The sequence below is a fragment of the Desmodus rotundus genome, chromosome 9, assembly GCF_022682495.2.
Source record: "Desmodus rotundus isolate HL8 chromosome 9, HLdesRot8A.1, whole genome shotgun sequence".
Taxonomy (NCBI): domain Eukaryota; kingdom Metazoa; phylum Chordata; class Mammalia; order Chiroptera; family Phyllostomidae; genus Desmodus; species Desmodus rotundus.
Window position 1 is genome coordinate 93,694,660 of NC_071395.1, and position 26,429 is coordinate 93,721,088.

The 26,429-nt window shown below is 36.1% G+C and overlaps 1 protein-coding gene and 1 pseudogene across 2 annotated transcripts in view; one reads left to right on the forward strand and one right to left on the reverse strand.

Moving 5' to 3' along the window:
* The window catches only part of USP32 (ubiquitin specific peptidase 32), a 137,493-nt gene that overhangs the window by 22,777 nt on the left and 88,287 nt on the right, over positions 1-26,429 (forward strand). For both annotated transcript variants that reach the window (XM_024572877.3, XM_024572879.3), the window contains exons 2-3: positions 17,055-17,182; positions 21,887-21,992. In XM_024572877.3, the coding sequence (XP_024428645.2) occupies positions 17,055-17,182; positions 21,887-21,992 (234 nt within the window). The remainder of the gene's footprint in view (positions 1-17,054; positions 17,183-21,886; positions 21,993-26,429) is intronic.
* On the reverse strand, positions 1,946-2,717 carry LOC112316182 (ATP synthase F(0) complex subunit C2, mitochondrial pseudogene; annotated as a pseudogene).

Here is a 26,429-nt window from a genome sequence, read left to right on the forward strand (position 1 = left end):
CAGTGGGATTAAAGTCCCATTGTAAAATGTTTGTGACTTTTTAAGATCAGTCTTTTTCAGGTTACTAAGTGAATGTTTTGTGTCTATTTTGTAGACAGTTGTTTCTGGAAGGTAAATTTGTGTTTTGTGAGACTTTCAACAGCTCTTTTAATTTATTCCCTTATTTTATAATAGCCTTTGAAAGTGTTTTTGGGCAGCAGAATAATTGAGTCTGTTTGTTGGCATCACCATCAGAAGTGTTTGTGGTGACAGAATATGATCAAATACAGAGCTTAGGCCTCGTTGAGCAATATAATTGAAAAAAAGTTTTTTAAAAAATATAAAACATTCCCTTCAACATCAGCATTTAGAGCACTGATAGCTGTCTTCATTAGCTTATTGAGAATGTTTTGTAGAATTGAGTGTGTTTTGAGTTTATCCTTAAGGTAATCTAGGTGAGTTTCTAGTAAAAATTTGAACAATACTTTGCTAATCTGAGTTATACAGAGAAGTTAAAGGTGTATTATTTTTAAAGTGTTGAGTAGGAAAAATGAAATTTAATAAGAAATTACATTTCCCTTTTCAAAGTCTCTTTTGTGTTTATTTGACAAAAACATTTAGATTTCTTACAGTTATTAGAATATATACATAGTTAATTAGTTATTAAGTATCTATATACTGTTCTAGGCCCTAAGCTGAGTGCTAGGTATACCAACACAAATAGGACATGATACTACCCTCAAGGAACTTACCTGTTGTGGGAGGAACTCCGTGCAGCAGAATTCTTTCGTCCGCCTTGGATGAGAAATAACTCGTACGGGATACCATCTTGCTGTTCTGGCAGGAAAGGGGGTGGCAATTCCCTCTAGTGGAAAACGCCCCGGCCCTTTCTCCCAAATGGCTTTTATTGGGAATGGTATGTATAGGTGTATACATGCATAGCTCATCAAACAATGTCAAAAAGGCTATAGCCATACAAAAACAGGTATTATCTATACATAACAATTGAAGGAACACAGAGATTTGTCATAGGTCAGGGTCTGTTAGTCATGCTGACGCCAGAGGGTCTTTAAGACGTATTTCATGAGATAAGGAGTTTGCTCCCTATGCCTTGAACTTAAACATCCAGTTTATATCACCGGGTCTATATAAAACAAAGCAGAGCAAGCTTCGAAGGATACAATGTGTTTATCAGGCCTGATTCCCAGGGAACCCTTGGTGTTAAAGTCAGGTCATGTCTGCCACCTGCGGTCTTGTTACTTGGTTTTTCAGGGAGACTTACTAGCCCCTTTCAGGGCTTGCTCTTGCTGGGCTTCAGTCTTGGAAACCACACAGAGTGGTCCCCAACAATCAGTGTAAGGTAAAGTAGGGTCATAAAGGAGAGAGCAGTCTGGGGGTGAAAACAAAGAGGAGATATTTTAAGTTAAAAAAATACATATATATTTATTTATTAGTTTGAGAGAGACAGAGGGGAAGGGAAAGATAGAAATATCAATCACTTGCCTCCTGCACATGGCCCAAGCAGGGACTGAACCTACAACCTAGGTAGATACCCTGACTGGCAATTTAGCTGGTGACCTTTTGGTCTACGGGATGTTGCTCCAACCAACTGAGCCACACTGGATGGGCAGGAGAAGATGATATTTTAAAAGAGGATTAGGTGTTTAGGTGCCAATACAAGAATTAGGGTGATAGCCATAGAGAAAGAGGAACATGGTAACCAAAGGCAAACAGGAATGTCAACTAAAAACCAATAGCACTTTTATAAAATTTGTTTAAAATTATAAAAGTAATATGACAACATTATTGAGAGATTGGAAAAGGAAGAAACTTCCACTAATGATCCCGTCATCTAACAGACCATTATTTCCTTTTACTCTATTTTCAAATAAATGTTTTACGTTGTTTTAATCATTATATACATACAATTTTGTTTTTTTTCTGAGATGTCTGTTTTTATCAGTGTTACACAGGCTTGTAGTTTAAAGTATTAACTAGTTTGTATAAGATTTGTTGAATAAGAAGCAGTTACCTAATAGTCCCTCGCATTTTCTATTTCCCAGAAAGAGACCAGTTTATATTCATTCTTTTACTTGATTTGAGCATTTGGAATAGCTTTTTCAGTTATAGGCATTATCTTTTGACTTCTCACTTTTTTTTTTTAATTATTAATACAGTATTTATTTGTCTTTCCTCTGTCAAACCCTGAGCCAACCACTTTCCCCAGGCTGCCTGGGGACGTATAGGAAAAGGACCATACAGGCCAGACAAGACATGGGAGAAAGAACTGTAAGAGGTGGTGACAGCTCCTTCACATGGTGAAGAGGTTGAGAAAAGCTACCATCAAGCAAAAGAGCCCTACGGCCTCTGAGAGGGCAAAGCCCAGAATGGCATAGGAAAAGAGCTGTTGCTTCAGAGAAGGGTTCCTGGCATAACCAATGATGAGCCTCCCAAACACAGTCCCAGTTCCAGCCCCAGAGCCTTCTACCCCTACTGTGGTAGCCCCAGCCCCATTGAATTTGGCTGCTGTGTTGATGTCCCTTGAAACGGCGCTGGTTTGTAAGCTGCACCTAGATAAAAGTGAGGTCAGGACGAGGGGCTGCCAAGCTGCTGAGGCTCTCATCTGTCAGTGTCTCTGTTCATTTCAGCACCAGGGCAGGTAGTGAGTGGCTCAGCAGCTGAGAGGTGCTTCTGACCAAGGTTGGGGTGGTGGAGACAAACTTGGTGCAGGTGTACATTTTCAAGGGGTGAGGGACTATGGCAGGAGAGGTGCTCCCAGTACAGAGAAAACAGAAAGGGGAGGGGGTGACTTCTCACTTCTGAGCATGAGAATTTAGCTTTCTTCCCCCTCGTTTCCCCTTAACCACTTCCCTTTCCCCTTTCCCCTTTCCCTGTTACTTCATTCTACCACTACAGTTGTGGTTATATGCTAATTATGCTTAGATAAATATGCAGTGTTTCTCTTATGACATGTACCTATGATTCAGAGCTGAAAATTATGTAATAAGATATGATTACTTTTCTGCACAAGTTTTTGTTTAACCTAGAACTAATAATTATGGTTTTATTTGTATTTGTTTAGTATTTGAAATATTTAACACTAATTCAACCCTACACTGTCACTTGCTCAAGTCTCCTCTAGAGATTTTCAGATACTAACTTCTAACGTTTTCATGTGGCCTTTAGACTGGCTTCAAACTAGACTGGTTACTCTTTGACCCTGGTCTATAATTATGAACCTGGGAATTCCCTTCACCCTTATCTTGGGGATTTTCCTATACTAGAGCTTTTGAATCTCTATCTCAAATCTACTGCTTTCTGGATTTTCTTTCTCTTTTTAATATATGTGTGTGTGTGTGTATTAAATTTATTTATTTTTAGAGAGATGGAAAGGGAGGGAGAAAGAAAGGGAGAGAAGCATCAATGTGAGAAACATTGATCGGTTGCCTCTTGGACATGTTGCAACCGGGGACTGAATGCAATCTAGGCATGTGCCCTGACCAGGAATTGAACCTACTGCAGCCTTTGGATATATGGGATGATGCTCCAACCAGGTGAGCCACACTGGTCAGGACAGATTTTCTCTTGTTTTGGTGGATGATTTCCTCCAGGAATTTTTAAAATAAATTTCTTTTTTTAAAAAGATTTTATTTATTTATTTTTAGAGAGATGGGAAGAATGGGGAAAGAGAGGGAGAAAAACAGATGTGTGAGAGAAACATCCACTGGTTGCCTTTTGCACACCCCCAGCTGGGGAGCTGGCCCAAACTCAGGCTTGTGTCCTGACTGGGTATCGAACCAGTGACCTATCAGTTCATAGGGCAATGACGTTCAATCCACTGAGCCCCACCCACCAGGGCCCTCCAGGAATTTTTTGAGAAAGAGTTTACAGAAGACAAATTATTTGAGATTTGTTAAGTCTGAAAATACCTTAAATCTGTCCTCATATTTGACTGAAAGTTTGAATTAGAATTATAAGTTAGACATCATTTTTCTTCAAAATTTTGAAAAATTATTGCTTCATTTTTAGCTTGGCTTCCCATGTTGCTGTTGAGATATCCAGTGCCATTCTGATTCTTGGACTGTGTTGTATTTGTTTTTGGAAATTTACAGGATCTTTATTCACAATGTTCTGAAATTTCACAGTGATATTCTTTAATATGGCTCCCTTTTCACCTATTTGCTAGTGAAAACGGGCTCTTTTAATCTGAAAGCTGATGTTCTTCAGTTCTGGGACATTAACTTTAGTTATCTCATGGATGAGTTCCTCTCAGATTTTCTTTTTTCTTCTGAAACTCTTTTATTTGGATATAGGACCTCCTGGACTGATCCTCTAATTTTCTTATGTTTTTCTGTCTTCATCTTTTAACTCTTTTTGGGAGATTTTTTTAACCTTACCTTCCAATCTTTAAATTTATCTTTCTCTTTCTGCTCTTATTTAAAATATTGTAAGAGCTCTTAATTTTTTTCCTTATTAAAAATTTTCATGTGATAAATTTATGTGTGGTAAAAATTTACATGTAGTAAAATACACAAGTCTTAATCCTCACGGAAGGATATGGTTTTGTTTTATTTTTTAAATTGAGTTTAGAAAGAGAGGAAGGTGGGGGAGGGAGTGAGGGGTTGGGGGAGGAGAGAGAGAGAGACATCGATCTATTAGTTGCTTCCCGTATGTGCCCTGATCAGGAATTGAACACACAACCTAGGTATGTGCCCTGACCAAGAATTGAACCTTCAGCCTTTCGTTGTATGGAACAATGATCCAACCAATTGATCTACCTGTCCAGGACAAAATACACAAATCTTAAGGGTACACTTCAATGAGATAAAAAAATATATATACCTGTGTAACATACCTTTCAAGATACATAACCTCCTATGAAGATACAGATCTTACATGTTGGTTGAGTGAATTTTGACAAATGCTTTCACACTTACGTTATCACCAAATTCAAGCTACAGAATATTTCTGTCACCCTGGAAGGATTCTTTATTCCTCTTTCCAGTTAATCATCCCCACCTACTAGAGGCATTTGATCTGATTTCTGTTGTCATATATGAGTTTTGTTTGTTCTTACACTTAATATAAATGGATTCATAAAGTATGTTTCCTTTTGTGTCAGGCTTTTTTGCTCAGTATGTTGTAATATTCATCCATGATGCTGCTGGGTAGTATTCTACTATTAACTGTAACATAATTATTTATCTATTCTTTATTTGGACATTTGAGTTTCCTGGTTTTAGCTGTTACAAAGAGAACTTTTATAAACATTTTCATGCAAGTGTTTCTGTACATACGCTTTCATATATTACTAGGAGTGTAGTGGAGTGATTGGGTCGTAGAGTAGGTATATGTTTAACTTTATTAGAAAGTACCAAATAGTTTATCACAGTGATTATATAACTTTTTCATTTCCATTGCTCTGCGTCCTTACCAAAGCTTGGTATTGTGCCTTTAATTTGAGACATTCAAATTGATGGGAAGCAGTATCTCGATACGGTTTTAATGTGTATTTCTTTGACGACTAATGATGTTAAACACCTTTACTTATGGGTGTTGTCCATTTGTATGTCTCTTAAGAGTCCTTTTTTCTATGAATTTTGTTTAATGGCATCTTGTTCTTTTTTTTACCATTGTTGTATCTTCTCTCTCTGAGAACATTAATAATAGATTTCTAAAAGTTTTCTTCCTCCCTCTATAGACTTTCCTCAACACATTTTTTCCTGTTTTTTGCTTCTTTCATATTAGGGGCCTTTCACAGGTACCTGATAATCTTGTTTCTCTACCCATAATGCTGATTAGAATTTCTGTGTTAGTGGAGCTTTTTGCTGAGCATTTTCATTTTGGAAACCTCCTCATCTTCATCCCCAAGTCAATATCTTTACCCAGAGAAGTCTCCTCAGGTCTTCTGTCTGGAGGGTAAAGGTTTGACTGCCAGACTCTAGAAGCTAAGAGGAGGAAGAGGTAAGATGTCTCTCTATTCCCATGCATGTGTTTATTGAATACCTCTGCTTTTAGAATGGCCTAGCTAACCTCATTTATGTCTGGTGTCCAAGGATATTTTCTGGTGTCCAGACAGGTGTTTCCTATCTTCCAGACAATAAACTTCTAGCATTTTGCCATGGTTGGGAAAGCTTGGTAGGCAGGCTGTGTAGAATGGGGTTGGGGATCTCTGGAATGTCATTGTTTTTGTTTTGTATATCTATCTATCTATCTATCTATCTATCTATCTATCTATCTATCTATCTATCTATCTATCTATCTGAGAGGGGAGGGGAGGGAGAAAGAGAGGGAGAGACACATTGATGTGCAAGAGAATCATTGATTTGTTGCCTTTCATCTGGATGTGACCAGGGACTGAACCTGCAAGTCAGGCAAGTGCCCTGACTGGGAATGGAACTGGTGACCTTTTGGTTTGCAGGCCAGTGCTCAATCCACTGAGCCACACCAGCCAGGGCTCTATTCTCATTTAAAAAAAAAAACAAACTTAAAAACTGAATATGCATAATAACTCCTATTTTGCCTCATACCATCTGATCTAATTATTCTTGTGTAGTCTTACATCAGAAACTTGTGTATTTCTCAGAGAAACTTGCATTGTATATACGAAACTTAGACTTCCTTGTTCTAAATTATCTTGTTCTGCTTTGGTTGTTTGGGAAGTGTTTGTACACTTTTGCTTTTATGTAATAAAACTTAAGAATGTTGCCATCTTGAAGTTATTTATAAAACCATGTATGGTTATCAGGAATTGCTGACAACTATGAAGTATTTATTGTATACAATAAGGAAACCAACGCCTAGATTCAATTCTTGGTTTTGACAGTTTGTTTTTTAACTAGGAACTCAGTTTAAAATATATTTTCCCTTCAACTTTATTTTTTTAAATCTTATAATAACCCTACAACTAGTAGCCTTGTTTTATTTTGAACCAGGGCCTTTGGTGAAAAGATTTTTCTCTAGTAGAGAAGCTTCTTTAAATCCCTATTTCAGGATTTCTTATTAACTATAAGAAAAAGGACTCTCCTCCCCCCTGACTTCTATAAAGTAAAAAAATTACACCCTTGAATAAAAAGCATTCTAGTCTTTAAATTAACTGTAATTTAAAAAATTACATTCAAATAAATAAGCAGCAAGTGGTGCACTATTTAGTACTGTAGTACAGCATGAGTGTTTTATTATCTCTAAATACTGCATTTCTCTTACAGCAGGAAGGATGGAATGTGTGGTATGAAATGGTAAATTTATTTAGGTGGAATTTTTATCTAGTGTCTACCCTTGCATTCTCTTTTTATTTGCTTGTTTGTTTGTTAATTGCCTGTTAGCTTATACGGTTCTTTTAGGTATATGGGTTTCTTTTATATATTTTAATAATGCAATATGTTTCTGTTCCTGGAGAAAAGGCAGCACTGCAATTTTCAACAGTAGACTTAAATCAGAATATTTTTTGAATTATAGAAATTAAGACTCAAAAGCAGACTCTGAACAAATCTAACTCAATTATATTTATTTTTCCTAAAAGTGCAATAAAATATTCATTTCAGTTTTAAATGTCAGAATACCAGAACTATTACTATTAAAAATATGAATTAATTTTTTATGTCATTTTAAAGCTTACCCTGTGCATAAGTTTAGATTCAAGGCCAAATTCTTTTTGGTAGCTTTGTTCTAGTTTTTCTCTTATTTATTTATCCTGTGGTACTATTTTTGGTATTTTAATAAAATTACATATAAAATTTTATTTGTAAAAATGTCTTATCTGAATGAATCCTTTTGGTAATTACGTTGTTTCCTGATGACTGTATAACCATTACCATAAAGTCACAGTGTAGAGTAATGAAAAAGTAATAAAATTTTTGTGTATAAGTAGGACAAGAATTCCTTGGAGAAATATTGAGTGAATGATTACAGGAAGGTAATTCTTTAGTTACAGATTAATTGTCTTGAAAGTTAAATTTAACTTTAAAATGCTCTCGTTTTTTAAAGACATAAACTCATAGAGAAACTAGAGTAACTGAATAATTAGAGCTTGATTGATAAGGAAAACTGGGAAACAATGAACATTTTCTTCATTTAAACAAAAATAACTTTCACTTGTTGAAGTAAATTTTTTTCTTTAGACCATAAGCTAGTAATGCTGTTGTCTGTTCCTCTACTTGAGTGTTTAGTAGAAGAGTAATGACTTTTTTCCCCTATGCTTATGGGTGAACTGTTAGTATGTTGCCATTTATGCCAGTAGTTTTACAGTTTGGTACCTGTCTGAAAGTTGATTGAGAGTTTAGGATGAAAAGAATCATTGGTATTAGAAAATTTGAGATCAGGGAGCTAGTAAGGAACAATATCTAAAACACTCATGAAAATTAAGCATTTATGTTACATGAATCCTTCCCACAAAAATTTGAAGCTCTAGATTTTGTTGCAATTTTAATTAAAAAATTTCAGATGAAAACATTTATTATTACCAGGTTGGTATGCACCTTCTAATCATAAAGTATTGGTAAACACTTTTGAGAAAATACAAAGCAAAAATTCAGTTTGGGGAGTGTTTGAGATCTTGCTCCCGGCCTATGTGGTCAGTTTGGTTCAAATAAACTCTTATATTTAAAAAGAAAAACCCAAAACTCATTTTGTAAATACATGAATTTCTTTAAAGGATTCAGAATTGTCCACACTTGACTTTTACGCGTTGACATATATTTTTCAGAATTGCTTTTGGTATTAGAAGGAGTAACATATGCAGGCTTATCAGATGTTATATGATGTTACCAGTAGTAGTAGTGATAATGACATTTTTCTTGTCACTGATTAGGTGTAGTGGTTGTCAATACATCAGTTTGTTTTCAAAGTATTTCTGCCCAAATGACAGCAGCATTGAGAATAGAGACACTATATGTGTTCTTTTTCACAAGTTTGTAATAAGGATGTTTAAACATTCCATTTATTTCCATTCTATGAAAAGCAGAACTATTTCAAATTTCATTAATATGTTTTCTTTTGACTCATACTTTTTTTGCAGTCCAGAGTTCATTAATTTGTTTTCTTTTAAGGTGATTTTTTTGTAGTGCCTTTTAGCAAGGATCTTAGTGGCACATAAGAATAGGTGAATTCTCATACAAGTGTAGGAAAAATTTCATGCCTTCTTAATTAAAAGACAGGAAAACAACTTTTGACTTGAATTATGGGTTTAGCTAGTACTAGTAGTAGAATGTAGGGGATCTGAGTTAATTCTGTAATCACTTGATAAAGATGTAAATCTATGCTATTTTTTGTGGCTTTCTTTACAAATTGAAGCCTAAAATATAAAATTAAGACTTTTATATGGAAGATGAATCTCATTGGAGGATTGGGCTTTTTTTTTTTTTTTCTTTGCAGACATATTAGTAAATAATACAGTTTCTGGAAACATGAGGTTTAGGATATATCATGTTGTAAAAGACTCCAATTTTAGTGAAATAGAATGGAGGTAATCATTGGTTTTAAATGTATGACTTTTAAATGTGATTGGCTTAGCAGGTTTGGGGCAGTGGTGGTGAAGGAGAAACTTCACTGGTTCCTTTAGGGAGCCTGAAAGCTTAAGTATTTGTATGTGAACCAGCCTCCCTTCCTTCGCCCCTGACCCCCAGCCAATGTGCCTCCCTCCTTCCCTTCCCATCTCCCTCACTCCCTTATTTCCTTGCTTCCTGTCCCTTCCTCCTCTCCCAAAAAGGGAAGAACCAACACAGAGATGTGTATTATTCTTAAAAGACTATTGTAAGAATCTTGTGAGGTAGTATTTGTGAAATTGTTTTTTAAAAAGCAAAATACTATATTAGCTACAATATTTAATCTTATTTTGTTTAAGGTTAAAGGCAATGATGATAACCCGTCATTACATTTTAGTTAGATTTGCAAAAGGATTTGGTCTTCTACATGTTTTTGACTGACACCCCCTACCCCCAGGAGGGTACTTGGAAGCATATATTTTAATGTAGTTGAACTGATGAGTGCCTTGTCGCTGATAGCTACGAAGTTTATGAACCAGGTGAATGATGAATTTGTGTGTTTGATTTGAGAAGCTCCTGGAAGCAAGTGAATGAACTAGAAAACTTGTCATCAACATATGTTAAATAGTCATTTTGTTATATTATTGAGAATTAAAAAAACACCTAGCGAATACTGAAAGCTATTCTTTCTATGACATATTTTAAGACTCTCCTGCAGTGTTTAAGTATACAACAGATTTCCTATGACCATAAACTAAGTAGTGTCTTTTTTGATTAATGTTCTTTTCTTACAGGCTGTTTTCAAAGACATCATCTTCCTAGAAATTATTTGAAGTTGTTAACTATATTTGGCATGTTTCAGAAAGTGAGCTGTCATTCTTAGTAGAAGAAAACTTGTAAAAGGTGAAAGATTTATACGATCTGAAGAGAAACCAGAGTATAAGAAGAAAATTTGTAGAACTTGCATATTTTCTCCATTTGTGCTCTAAGTTGATAAGTTGTTACTGGTTTACTCATTAACAAAGTAGATTTTTCCAGCACACAGATTCCATTCATATTATTTTTTATGCTTGTTAATAAAAAACTAATGGGAAGGAGGAAGCAGAATTTTCTCATAGACTAAATTTTTATGCAGTACAGCAAAGTTCAGGGATGCTGGGGGGAACAGAAGCAGTGGCAGATGGTCCAATCTGATGCTCTGCAAAGTTGGGGTGGTTCATTTTGATTACAGACACTAGCAGTCTGTGAAGTCAAGATATGGAGCCACAATCTATTTCTACAGCCTGCACTAACCGTGTGTTGTAGAAAAGCCAAAAACAACTTTGTATGGACATAGGAGAAGAGATGACTGCATCCACTTTTAGTTTCCAGGCACACTCCCACACATAGTGTCAACATTAAATCTTTGAGCACAAAGGCCAAATGGTATGTATACATCGCCACATTGTTTTCTACTTCGAATTACATGTAGAAACTAGGATATAATAGCAGGGAGCTAGATTTATACCTTCTCAATAATGCGAGAAGTGGAGATTTGTGTTATTTAAACATCTACCCTTATTTACATGGGCTATATGGGCTAGATTCTTTTAAAAATTTTTGTTTGAATTACAGAGACTATAGAAACAATAGTGAAAAAAAGCTAAGAAAAACACAATTATGAGAATGTAAATTGGTAGAGCCACTTGGAAGGAAGTTTGGCAATATTTATTCAACCAAAAAATGTGAATGATGTAGTGCTTACTAAATCTAAGCATATACGAGGTCTGTCCGGAAAAAGTCAGGCCACTGTTAATATAATGAGAATTGTTTGAGCAACACCGATGTAACCTAGCAAACAAGGAGAATGGACTGGAATGCGCATGCGTGAACAATGACGGATTCACTCTACTAGTCAGTGGGGGTGGTAAGACACCCTTGAGTGAGCATCTGTACTATGTAGTTGTCCATTCAAAATGACTGCGTGAGTAGAGAAACGAGTCTGCATCACATTTTGCATTAAGCTTGAACGTTCCTCTGTAGAAACTATTTGGATGATTCAGAAAGCTGCATCTATGGGAAACTGGTGATTGGCAATTTCATCATGACAACAAGCCTGCTTATTCATCATGTCTTGTGCAGAGATTTTTGGTGAAACATCAAATCACCCAGGAGGTTCAGCCCCCATGACAATCCAAATTTGGCACCCTGCGACTTATGGCTTTTCCCAAAACTAAAATCATCTTTGAAAGGGAAGAGATTTCAGGCTGTCAGTATACGAGGGGGTAGTTGATGGTGATTGGGAGAACTGTGTGAAGTCTCAAGATGCCCACTTTGAAGGGGACTGAGGCGTCATTGTCCTATGACAGTGTTTCTTCTATCTTCAATAAATGTCTCAGTTGTTCATATTACATGGCTGGTTACCTTCTGGACAGACCATAATTAATTAATTTTTTCTTCCAAGGGGCATACACATGATTTCTCATGGCAACTGTTTTATGAAGGGAAAAGGAAAAACAGCTAAAATGTTAACAATAAGTGTATAGCTAGATGATCTGTAGTATTGTATGGGATAGAATATGATGCAACACATAAAGAAATGAACTAGGTTTATATATAATAAGTTGCATTCTGTTATGTATAGTATGATATGACACCACTCTAAGTTTCTATGAATGGTTTTTATACAAGCATGAAAGAAGACCTGAAAAGAGACAAACTAAATACTGATTATCTCCTAGGGAAGGTTGAAGGAGGGAAAGGGATCAGGACTAGGGTGTAATAGTGGTAATTGATGTCTTTAGCCTTATCTATATGTACTGTTTGAATTTAAAAGAAGAATGCATTTAGATTGTTCCCTCTCAGACCCCTCCCCCACATTATGCACCACAAGGCAGCAACATGGATTGCCCCACCGTGGCGAATACCTATGGCTCTGCCCTTTACTACGTAACAGGCACACCAAGACAAAAAAAAAAAAAAAAAAAGGCCCAAAGGAAAGAACAGATCAAATCTCCAGAAAAAATACAACTAAGCAACAAAGAGATACCCAACCTATCAGATGCAGAGTTCAAAACACTGGTAATCAGGATGCTCACAGAATTGGTTGAGTATGATCGCAAAATAGAGGGAAAAATAAAGGCTATGAAAAGTGAAATAAAGGAAAATGTATAGGGAACCAACAGTGACAGGAAGGATACCAGGACTCAAATCAACAGTTTGGACCAGAAGGAAGAAATAAACATTCAAACAGAACAGAAAGAAGAAACAAGAATTCAAAAAAATGAGGAGAGGCCTAGGAACCTCTGGGACAACTTTAAACTTTCCAACTTCTGAATCATAGGGGTGTTAGAAGGAGAAAAGGAAGAGCAAGATATTGAAAATTTATTTGAACAAATAACAAAGGAGAATTTCCCCAATCTGGCAAAGGAAATAGACTTCTAGGAAGTCCAGGAAGCTCAGGGAGTCCCAAAGAAGTTGGACCCAAGGAAACACACACCAAGGCACATCATAATTACATTACCCAAGGTTAAAAGATAGGGAGAGAATCTTAAGAGGCACAAGAGAAAAGGAGACAGTTATCTACAAAGGAGTTTCCATAAGACTGTCAGCTGATTGCTCAAAAGAGACCTTACAGGCAAGAAGGGGCTGGAAATAAGTATTCCAAGTCATGAAAGGCAAGGATCTACATCCAAGATTCCTCTATCCAGCAACACTATCATTTAGAATTGAAGGGCAGATAAAGTGCTTCCAGATAAGGTCAAGTTAAAGGAGTTCATCATTACTAGGCCCTTATTATATGAAATGTTAAAGGGACTAATCTAATAAAAAGAAGATAAAAAATACGAAGAGTAAAACGACAACAAACTCACAACTATCAATAACCGAACCTAAAAAAACCAAAACCAAAACCAAACTAAGCAAACAACTACAAAGGGAACAGAATCATAGAAAGGGAACAGAATCACAGAAATGGAGATCACATGGATGGTTATGAGCAGGGAAGGGGAAGAGGGGGATGGGAGAAAGGTACAGAGAATAAATATCATAAGTGGTAGGTAGAAAATAGACAGGGGGAGGTGGAGAATAGTATGGGAAATGTAGAAGCCAAATAACTTACATGTACGATCCATGGACATGAACCTAATGGGGGGTGGGGAGTGCGGGTGGGAAGGGGTTATGAAGGACGGAGGGGAATAAAGGGGGGAAGATAGGACAACTGTAATAGCATAAAAATAAAAGAATGCAGTTACTTATTACTTGTATAATAATTAAAAATTATCCCCAAGTACTATCCAATAGAATAACCATTTTTTGCAGATTATTTATGTAAATATTCATATACTTTTATTATATCACATGTACGTTTGCATGTTCCTATGTAGTCTTTAGTACCATTTTTTAAAATACTCATATTATTTTTTTAATGAACTTACCAGGAATACCCACATGATCAAAGGATACGAACATTTCTAGCTGTTCTTAATTATTGCCATATTACTTTATAAGAGGATTTTACCTATATGTCATGCTACCAGCAGTGGTAAAGTACACTAACTTTACCACAACCTCAGCATTCAATTTTTTTAAAAAGTATAACAGAGATTAAAAGTGGGGTCCCTGTAACCTGACTCCTTGGATGCAAATCCTACTTCTGCCACTCATCAACGGTGTGACCTTGGGCTAGTGACAGTAACTTTTGTTTTTCAACTTCCTCCTGTGTAAAATGGGAATAATAGCAGTGTTTACTCTGTAGAACTGTTACAAGGATTAAATGAAATAATATTTCTAAAACACCTAGAATAGTGCTTGGCATAAAGTATTTAGTAAAATTGAAAATAATTTTGAGAAGCTCTAGAACAAGACTATTGTATACAGTTTGTATCTTATTTGCATCATTTGATATTGTGTGATTATTTTTGAAAATTTGTTTCTTTTTTTTTTTAGTCATTGAAGCAAAAACATGCTAGGTAAATGTACAAATACTTAATATTTGAGTACAAGGTATCTGTTTTTAGTGACAAAAAAAGATGCAGTTATCAAAGATTTTGAGAAAGTCATTATTTGATTTTCAGCCTTTGGCAGGTAAATGTCTAAATTATACTTATCCCTGCACTTTTAGAATTACCATAACATATTTCCTAGTGGGTTTCATTTAGTAGGTTACTAAATGAACTTGATTCCAAATTGGATCCTAGGCCAAGTAAGGATGTGAGGAGGATTTACATTTAGTGAAAACAAATATCAGGTGCAGGATAGTGAAAAAAAAACATTTTTACTGAGCCCTTACTGTGAGTCAGATACTGTTCTAGATGCTGTGGTTGAGAAATAAGTGGAAGGCTGGGAATGAGAGAATAGGACATTCATTTGATCATTTATAAAAATCTAATTTTTATCCAAAAATGCATTGAACATCAGTAATATTTAAGGTTCTTTTATATGTGTCAAGATGCAGATAAATAAGATCATTTCTTTGTTCTCAAAGAGTAGAGGGTAGATACACAATTAAATTAACAAATGTATTAGTTGTATTATTTTTGTCTTTAGTTATGTTATTTAAAGCATCAGAAGTTTCAGGTTCAGTAAATGATTATAAGGAAGATCATTTTGTAGTAGGATACCTAATTTTAGGAAGTAGAACATGGAGATGTTTAGAATAGGCTTTTAAAAAATAAAGGACAGACACAAAGCCAAATCTTGAAGGATGTTGGAAGAACTGGGGATAATAGAAAGAAGACACTGCAAGGAAGATGGCACTGAGCATAATGTGGCTAGGGAATGGTTAAGTAGTTTGGAAGAGCTGGAGCCTTCATGTGTATCTTTACTGCTGGTTCTAAGGTTTACATTTTAAAGTTTCATCTATTGCATATTAGACCATTTTATATCTTTTTGGTTTAAACCAAGGATTGTCAAGTCTTGGCAAGTGACATTCTTCCTGGTCTTGTAACCTTAGTATTAGCTATATATTTTTTTTTTTTAGTATTTGATGATGCCCCATGATGTAGAATCAAAATCTTTGGGAATCGTCCTCATCATCAATATCCTGGTCTTGTCTAGTTTCTCTAAATTCGATCTATAATAAACTCCTTCAGTAAAAGTTACTTTCACTTTTTTTTCTGATTGCTTCCTATACATTTTTATGTATTTCAAGTCACCAGATTATCCTTTTTATACTCTCCTTTATAGATAACCAGATCTCTTGCGGAGAGATCTTCTCTGCTGATATATTTAGTACTTACCTTTGCATTCTCTTCATGCCATCTGTAATGTAATCTGCTTTTTTCAATTTTCCTCTCTGTGTTATATTTGTAGATTTTTTTTGTTTTTGTCATGGAATTTCTTCTGTATTCTACTTTTATGTTTAGTTAATTTTAAATTTTACCGTTTTTCCTCTCTAATAGGTATTTTAGAAACTTTGGAGGAATGGTTATTTTTGGCATTACCTTTAAAAGGTATATTTCTGTATTAGTTTAGAGTCAAAACAAAATATTGCGAATGTCATTTTGGTAGACTTGTTCACTGTCAAAGTTTAGGTTTGTACTATTGAGAGATTTAGTGGACTTAGAGAAACATACTTGATTAACTGATTCATTGGAACATATTTTTTAATCTAAGAAATAATAAGCCTATTTTTAACGTACTCTGTAGGTTTATTTCTCTATAGGAAGAACGTTATAAATGATGATTAGATTCTTAGGGAACCGGCTTACAGAAATTTAAATCATTGGTTACCTGAAATACTGTCAAGAAATAGTAGGAGTAATACTGTGGAAATGTAGATGAAGTAGAATAACAATAAAATTGGAAAATCCCTTTAAAAATGTACATCTGGGCCTGGTTGGTGTGGCTCAGTGGATTGAGCAGTGGTCTGCAAACCAAAGGGTTGCTGGTTGATTCCCAGTTGGGGTACATGCCTGGTTTGCAGGCCAGGTCCCCAGTTAGCCGTGTGTGAGAGGCAGCTGATCCATGTTCCTTTCACACATCATGTTTTTCTCCCTCTCTTTCTCCCTGCCTCCCACTCCCTAAAAATAAGTAAATAAATCTTTATTAAAAATCAAAATGTATAGTATCAACAGTAAAAAAACAAAATAGAGTATAAAATATGTAAATCTGTAAAAAGTTTAGAACATTATAGTTGCAGATGGTTTACCAGATGGGAAAGGGGTCAGGGAGATGGGTGAAAAAGGTGAAGGGATTAAGAAGTACAAATTGGTAGTTACAGAACAGTCACAGGAATGTAAAGTACAGCATAGGAAATACAGGAGCCAAAGAACATACCAGTATATGCATGACCCATGGACATGAACAACAGTGTGGGGATTGCCTGAGGGAATAAGGGGACTGGGTGGAGGGGGGCAAAGGGAAAAAACTGGGACAAGTCTAATAGCATAATCAATAATATATAATTTAAAAATTAAAATTTTTTTCATATTTTCTAGATTAGAATTGAAAATATTAGAATTATGACTAAGTATCTTTGGGTTTGTTTTACTTATCTAGGAAGAGAAGTAATATTTGCCAAGTTTTATCAGGAACCGGGTTGAAAATAATGAGATTTTGAGAGCCTTCATTTTCCTTCTGGTTTCTTATCCATCTTCTGTTTCTGAATTGCAGTTACAGATGTAGAGCTGAAACGACTGAAAGATGCCTTTAAGAGGACCTGCGGACTCTCGTATTACATGGGCCAGCACTGCTTCATCAGGGAAGTCCTTGGGGATGGAGTGCCTCCAAAGGTTGCTGAGGTAATCTTTGTGTTCTAGGTTTTCCTTTGAGATAGATACCCATCAGCCTGAAATCTGAAGGGGCTTCCTGGTTTTAACAATTTGTTTTTGTTTTTTTATTGTTCAAATATAGTTGTCTCCATTTCCTATCCCCCTCACTCCCCCCACCCCAGCCATCCGGTTTTAACAAATTTAATCTGATCCCACCCCCATTATTTTTCTTGCTGAGTAGGTAGGTAGGTCATGTTTTAAATGTCAATATGACTGTGTCTTAGAGGCCAAATGGAATATTGCAAAACTTGCAGTTCTGCTTCTTTTGTACTTCTGAGCTTTAGTAGCCACAGATTATAATCATGAAACCATTTGTATGACTGGCCTCTTATTCTTATATACTTTATAACTCTGACATATTTTTCTGTTGGGATTATGTTTTATAAATTTTGTGTTAAAGAAAACCTTTCCAGATAATAAAACCTAATTAAATTCTGTAAAATTAAATGTTGTGAATGAAACAGTAGCTTATTGGAATTTGTAAAGGCTTATTTAAATTCTACTAAAATTTTTAGGTAGACATAAAATGTGCTAAGTGATGTAAATATTTCCTTTCTCAAAATAATTAACTTAGCATTTTATAGGTATATTTATAGATATGCATCATGTCATTCTAAATGTGAAATGAAAATAAAATTAATAAAACAGTGAAAATTATGACAGGAATTTTAAGTTTGGTATATTACACAGAACTTTAATTAATCATTCCTAATTAGTGATAGTTTCTGTTTCTAACTTGTGTGCTTTTGAGCCTTGTGGTTTACATGATACAGAGATTACATTTGTTGTGTGTGTGTGTGTGTGTGTTAATCTTTTTTGGTGGGGATATATGGTGCATTAATTCTCTTACATGTATTTATTGGTAAAATTATTTACTTTCTTATTCTGTCATTTCAAATTCATGACAGGGTTAGCTTTTTTCCTATTATACCTTACTGGGTTCTCTGTTTCAGTGTGAATTTATCTTTCTATTTTTTCTTTTAACCAGACATCTTTTGTTAGGAATGTTAGAATTCAGAGGTGCTGGTCAGGAACATGGAGTCCACACTGGGCCCCTCTTCAGTGTGGTGGTTGGGTCATTGCTCAAGTTTAAGTTCTTCATAAATAAGGCAGTAGTTGAAAAGCATGTAAGCTGCCAGCACCATAGATGTCCCAGTGATGCTCCCTTTCTTCACATAGTTGTTGTAATACCGGTAGTAACCTCTTTGGGGCGAAATCCTGCATCAATATCCAGTCTGGCAGCTCCTCCATTTTGACATCCGTGAGTTTATTCTCCTTCACCAGTATGACTAAAGCCATCTTAGTGTTCAGGGTGTCTCTCTTTCTATTTTCTTTTTGTCTTAAATGCTAGTATGATATAAAAATTTGGAATTTAGAATTTTTAATTTTAGGATATAACTAGCAATTTAATGAGATAGTGTAAGTTGCCAGTTAGAGGAAGGAATTTAAACTTGGGTCCATATTAATATAAAATGCTTCCAAATTCAAATATAGACTTCCTCTACTATCTGAAAATAGAGTGTTCCTACGAAACCTTTGTTAGCCAAAATGGCATAAAATGAAGACCTTAGGGCAGGTCTTGTTAACGGATACACAAAACAAATTAAGATTGAGTACAAACCCCCATGGATGCAGTTGGGAACCATGGTGGCTTGATGCTGACATGCCTTTCATCACTTGTGTTTTTCGGTGTTGTATCTAAGAAACCATTGAGTAACTTCAAGGTCACAAAGATTTACTTTCCTCTAAGAGTTTCGGCTCTTACATTTAGGTCTCATCCATTTTATGTTAATTTTTGTGTGTGGTGTGAGGTGTGCTAGGGTGGGGGACATTTTCTGTTCCATTTGTCTTAGTTTTACATAGACGTTGTGCCCCTGGATTTTGGAGGGAGAAACTTTCTCAATGATTCAGCTTCTCCCCCAGGGATAGAAGGTTTTTTTCTCTTACCTTCCTCCAATATATGTAAGGGTCAACGAATAATATTTATTCCACAAAGTGTATTTGTCTTTTTTTGTTTTTTATATTCTGATCTGGAGCCATCTCTAGGCTAGTTTTTGGTAGGTTTTGCTATCAGTGGCACAACGAATATACAGTTTTCGGCATCAGGTGTCAGAGTGTTATTAAATATATTTATAAATATCATTTAATGAATTATTTTTCATTTTTATATTAATCATTTAAATGTTATTTCTCCAATTATTCTTTAATCATGCATTTTATTGACAAAAATTCTGCATGGCAGATAGGTCAGATCTTTTTTTTTTTTTTTTTTTTTTTTTTTTTTAACAACACAACATTTCTGACACCAAATACATGGATTTTATTTTTCTCCACATCAACCAATTCTTAAGTTCTCTGGATACCATCTAGGTGTCCTACAATTCAATTCAATTCTGATACTAATTACCCTGAGTTAGAACAGACCGTAAAGGTCTGCCCTTCGCCCCCTTCTTCAAATGCCAGTTGCAGGTTCTGGACCTCCCATACTTCTGACCAATTGGCTATAAATTCTAGGGTTCCCATGACTCCCTGGTTGGGTTCAATAATTTGCTAGAATGGCTCACAGAACTCAGGCAGGCATTTTAGTTACTGTTACCACTTTGTTTATTATAAAGGATACAACTCAGGAACAACCAAATGGAAAGGGTTGTGTTGGGCAAATTTTTGGGGTGGAGATTGGAGGTTGGAGGGGAATGGTGCATGGAATTTCCATGTCCTCTTTGGGTACTCCACCTTTTGAGCACCTTGATGGGTTCACCAACCCGGAGGTTTTTTGTTTGTTTTTTGTTTGTATGTGTGTGTGTGTGTGTGTGTGTGTAGAAGCTTCGTTGCATAGGCATGATTTATTAAATCATTGGCCATTGGTGATTGGCTTAATCTCCAGCCCCTCTTCCCTTCCTAGAGATTGGGGAGTGGGGCTGAAAGTTCCAACCCTTAATTATATTGTTAGTTTTTCTGACTAGGTGCTCTTATTCTGTAGGTTTATAAAGGGTACAGGAGTCACCTCATTAGCATACACTCAGATGTGGTTGAAAGGGGGCTTATTATGGATAACAGTAGATACTCCTTTCACTGATATCAGGAAATTCCAAGGGTTTTTTTAGAAGCTCTTGTGTCAGGAACCTGGAGGAAGATGAAATATAAATTTCTTATTATATCACAATAGCACATTAGGCACTCAACAAAGAATTGTCAAATGAATGAATTATGTGATTGCTGTTGCTTTCTCTTCTTATGCATAGCTTTTCTTTATTTCTGATTAATGTTATACCCATTTCTAAGAGTTTAAAAAATGTCTTTTGGGATCTCTTTATTTCCTTATCTTTTTATTTTTTACTGTTTTAATTGAAAATATTTGACATATAACTGTAAATTTAAGGTGTAAAACCGTTTGATACATTTGCCATTGTATTTCTGAACATTTGTTACCTGACTAAAGGGGTCGATTTGCTTGTGCCCATCAAAGCCTAAGAAAATGTGAACAGAAGTTTGCAGCAAATAAAATAAGGATTTATTAGTTGAGGAGGTGGCCCATGCCTGGAGTCCTGGATGAGCTAATGCTCAAAGACCTGGCTCCCCAATGGTTTCTTGGGTATGAGTTGGTTATATAGGGGAAAAATCATTAATCATGTTGACTAAGGAAGTTAGGGCTGTGGCTCTGCTGATTGGCTGGCACCAAGGCAGTGGGTAGTTGATCAGTGCATCTGTTCCTGATGTCACACATGGCATCACTTTGTCTGGTTTCACAAGGATGTGTTTTGTGGGGTCATTCTGGAGCTGAATACAACTGAGGTCTAGATGTTATCTCTAGTTTGACTGAAACTCTGTCTCCATGATCAAGGGACCTGAGGCTTTGTTCCTGAGATTATTTGATGCTGATGAGAACCTTATTGTCCTGAGGGTTTAAAGATTAACGGATTGACATGCAAGGGGAAAGGAGGCAGGTGAGTCAGGGTGCTGGATGATGCCAGTTTAAATCAAAAGGAAGGAAAGAAGAAAAGGTCATATTAAAGAAATGAAGTTTCTGCATGGTTACACATTCAGTTGGAGAATGTCAGTCTTTCGAATCACAATGATGTGTATTAGTTTTACAGAAGTTGAAGGAGGTTCTATAATTCCACAGAATCCTTATCATAGTATTACAGCTATTGAAGGAAAAGATGCTTATCTTCCTGGACCTTGATAAGGACTCCAAAGAGAGAGTAAATATTCAGTGTGATAGCCAGTGATACATGTACTTTAGAATAGATGCAGCATAGGCCATGGCTGGTGTAACTCTGTGGGCTGTGAACCAAAGTTTTGCCGGTTCAATTCTCAGTCAGGACACATGTCTAGGTGGCGAGGCAGGTCCCCAGTCGGGGGCACGTGAGAGGCAACCACACATTAATATTTCTCTCCCTCTCTTTCTCTTTTCCTTCCCTCTCTCTAAAAATAAATAAGTACAATCTCTAAAATTAATTAATTAATTACATTTAAAAAAAGAATAGATGCAGCATATTCTTGGCTCAGTACAATAACAAGGTGTAAAAGAGAAAAAAGGGGGAGGAACTGAACATCATTTCAGTGGTCTACCAGGTCCTTGTTTGATGGAGACAAGATTTGTTTAATATGTTATCAGCCTCAAATTCCTCAACAACTGAAACAACTGAGGTTGGCTTTATCATTTTCTCATAGGTGATTTACTGTTCTTTTGGTGGAACATCAAAAGGACTGCATTTCAATAATTTAATAGTTGGACTCGTCCTTCTTACAAGAGGCAAAGATGAAGAGAAAGCAAAATGTAAGTACTTTTATTATCTCAAAATGGTAATATAGATATGTGTGCAGAATTATTTTGCCTCAGATTTCTGATGACAAGCAAAGGATTTGAATTGACATTTCTCCAAAGAAGGTAAACAAGTGGCCAATAAACACTTGAAAAAATGATCCACATAATTAGTTATTAGGGAAATGTAAATTAAAATTACAATAAGACCCCACTTTACACCCAAGAGGATGTGGGAAAGTTGCAATCCTCATACATTGCTGTTTGAAGTGTAAAATAGCGCAGCCACTTGAGAAAATTGGGAGTTCCTCAGATGTTTGTTAAACCTGAAGTTATCCTACAATCAGGTAATTCCAGTCCTTACTTACATACCAAAGAAAATTGAAAACACCTAGTTGAGCCTGGAACAATGTGGGGATTAGGGGGACCAACCCCTATGCTGTTGAAAATTAGTGTGTAACTTTTTGACCCAGTCAAAACTTAGCTGTCCCTTGTTATCTGGAAGGGATTCGTTTCAGGACCCCCTGTGGATAACCAAATCCACAGATGCTCAAGTCCACTGTATAAAATGGCACAAATCAATGTATACAGTCAGCCCTCTGTGTGTGTGGACTCCCACCAGTGGATCAAAAAACTGTATGGGAATTTACTGAAAAATAAAAATCTGTATAAGTAGACTCATGTGGTTCAAACCCATGTGGTTCAAGGGTCAACTGTATTCATTAAAAAAATGTACATGAATATTCATAGCACCTCTGTTCATAATGGTCAGAAATGAAGAGAACCCTAGTGTCCATCAACTATTGTATTAAAAATGTGCTATATCCGCCCTGGCTGGTGTGGCTCAGTGGATTGAGCACTGGTCTGAGAACCAAAGGGTCATAGGTTCGATTCCCAGGCACATGCCTGGGTTGTGGGCCAGGTCCCCAGTAGGGGGCACGTGACAGGGAACCACACATTGATGTTTCTCTCCCTCTCTTTCTTCCCTCCCTTCCCCTCTATCTAAAAATAAATAAATAAAATATATTTTTTTAAAAAGCCCTGGCTGGTGTGGCTCAGTGGATTGGGTGCTGGCCTGCAAACCAAAAGGTTGCTGGTTCGATTCCCCTACAGGGCACATTCCCTTTGAGTCAGGGCACATGCCCGGATTGCCCGCCAGGTCCCCAGTTGGGGGCGTGTGAGAGGCAACCAATCTCTCACACATTGATGTTTCTCTCCCTCTCTTTCTCCATTCCTCTCTCACTAAGAATAAATAAAATCTTAAAAAAAAAAGTGCTATATCCATATAATAGAATATTATTCAACAATAAAAAGGAATAAAGTACTGATACTGTGTTGGCCAAAAAATTTTTGTGCTTTTTTCCTGTCCAGTGGCTTTAATAGTAAGTGCTTAGCTGTCTTTAACTTCATTTGAAACAATTTTGTTAGATTTTACTATGACAGCTATCATCAGTATGCATTTAAAAAAACATCAAAATTGATGAATTTTTGTATAACTTTTAATATTGAAGATAGAAGAAAATAAGCAACATTTTTGGCATAGTATGCTTTATTTAAGAAAGGTAAAAATGCAAGTGAAACAAAAACAATGTGTGCAGTCTATAGAGAAGGTGCTGTGACTGATGAAATGTGTCAGAAGTGGTTTGTAAAGTTTCATTCTGGAGATTTCTTACTGGACGACGTTCCACGGTTTGGGTGGACCAGTTGAAGTTGATAGTGATCAAATCAAGACATTAATTGAGAACAGTTAACGTTCTACCATGAGGAAGATGGCTGACATACTCAAAATACCCAAATCAGCCCTGGCTGGTGTAGTTCAATGGATTGAGTGCTGGCCTGCAAACCAAAGGGTCGTTGGTTTGATTCCCATTCAGGACACATGCCTGGGTTGTGGGCCAGGTCCCCAGTTGGGGGGCGCATGAGAGGCAACCCCACATTGGTGTTTCTCTCCCTCTCTTCCTCTCCCTTCCTTCCCCTCTCTCTAAAAATAAATAACATCTTTTAAAAAATCCAAATCAAGCATTGAAAATCATTTGCACCAGCTTGGTTATGTTAATCACCTTGATGTTTGGGTTCCATGTAAGTCAAGTGAAAAAACTTGACTGTATTTCCACATGTGATTCTTTACTTAAACGTAACAAAAACGTTCCATTTTTAATATAAATTTTGACAGGTGATGAAAAGTACACACTTTACAATAATATGAAATGGAAGAGATTATGGGACAAGCTAATCCATGAACTTTTTGGCCAACTCAGTACATGCTACAACATGGATGAACCTGAAAACATTATGCTAAGTGATACATGCAAGTCAAATTAGGTCATATATTTTATTATTCTATTTATATAAAATGTCTAGATTAGATAAATCCTTAAAAACAGAAAGTAAACTAATGGTTGCCAGAGGCTAGGGGGAGAGGAAAATGGAGAGTGACTACTAATAAGTATGGGGTTTCCTTTTGGGATAAAAATGTTCTGGGATTAGATAGTAGTGAAGATTACACTGAAATTTACACTGTTTTAAAAAAACAAATTAAAAAAATTAATCTTGGAGGAAGGGATAGAGGGGAGAAAGAGAGAAAGGGAGGGAGAGAAGGAGGGAGGGAGAGAAGAAAGGAGGGAGAGAGTGCGAGAGATGTATTTGTTGTTCCACTTATTTATCCACTTATTAATTCATTGGTTGCTTCCTGTATGTGCACTGACTGGGGATTGAACCCACAACCTTGACATATTGGGCCAACACTCTAACCAACTGAACTACTTGGCCAGCTCCTGAATTGTACACTTTTATTTATTTATTTAATATTTATTTATATTTATATTTAAAGATGTTATTTATTTTTTAGAGAGAGGGAAAGGGAGGCAAAAGAGAGGGAGAGAAATGTCAGTGCCTGAGAGAAACATCAATTGACTGTCTCTCACATGCCTCCAACCAGGGACCTGGCCCCCAACCCAGCCAGGCATGTGCCCTGACGGGGAGTCAAATCAGCAACCTTTCTGTTTGCAAGCTGGTGTTTATCCCACTCAGGCACATCAGCCAGGGTGTGAATGGTAGGTATACTTTTAAAGGATGAATTTTAAGGAATGTGCATTATATCTCAATAAAGTCGTTATTTTAAAAATTCTGATACATTTTTAGCAGTTTACTCTTTACTTCACAAATAAAAACAAATATTCATTTACTCAATAATGTTTTATACATATTCTTGCTAAAAAGTTTAATTCTTTTTAATGGTTTTCCTTTAATTTCAGAATTTAATTTTATTAGGTGAATTTTCTAAGTCCAGAAGGGGATAGAACTTCATCCATGGCTTTAAATCCTGCTAAGCAGGCAAATTATTCTCTAAACATGAAAGGGAAGATAAGTTGATTATTGTCTATCTGTGTTTCCTAGGATATGCATTTATTTCCTTTTTTATAGTTTCATCAAGGTATAATTGACATACAGTAAAATGCACATGTATAAGGTGTACATTTTGGTATGTCTTGAGACATATATATATATATATACTCACACACCGATATTATCACGACCAAGATAGTGAACATATCCATAAACTCAATTTTATATACAGGACTATAACTATGATCCTAGTTTTTTCAATAGCATCACTCCACCAACAAATTTATACTCTGGCTCCAGGCAGCCAGTAATTAAAAATAGAATTTTTTTGAGTCACAAAGACAAACACATTATTTTAAATTTTTTTCATTTTTCTTATAAAATTTCAGTAGTTTCCTGGAGGTGAAATAACAAAAGTATCATGAACTTAAAAGTATCATGTGGCTTAAAACAACAAAAAGATATTATCTCACAGTTCTGGAAGCTAGAAGTCCAAAATTAAGATGTTAGCAGGGCTTTGCTCCCTCTGAAACTTACAGGGAAAAATCCTTTTTTCTTCCCAACTTCTGGGGGTGGCCATCAATTCTTGGCTTACAGCTGCATTACTCTAATCTGCCTGTCTCATCACATGGCTTTCTTCCAACTGTCTGTCTTGACATCTTATAATCAATCATATTAGATTAGGGTCCATCCTAATGACATCATCATAAATTGATTACAGTGGAACCTCAGGTCTTGAACTTAATTTCTCTGGAAAACTGTTCGAGAAGTGATTTGTTTGAAAATCAAATCTCCTTTGTCACCTGAGAGACAGGTGACTGGTCATACAGGTATGAACGTGAAAGTGTGGTCAGGTAGAGAATCGAGACCTGAAGTTTGTTAGACAACTAAGACATTTTTTACATGAATGACTTGGTCAAGAACCAAATTGTTTGAGAACCAAGACATAGGAGAACCGAGGTTTGACTGTTCTACAAAGACCCCATTCTAGGTACTGGAGTTAGGACTTCAACATCTTTGGGTTTGGGGTGCCACAATTCAACCCATAACAGATGGTCAGAGCCTGCCAATAATATATAGTCTCCCTAAGGGAATTGACCATGGGAT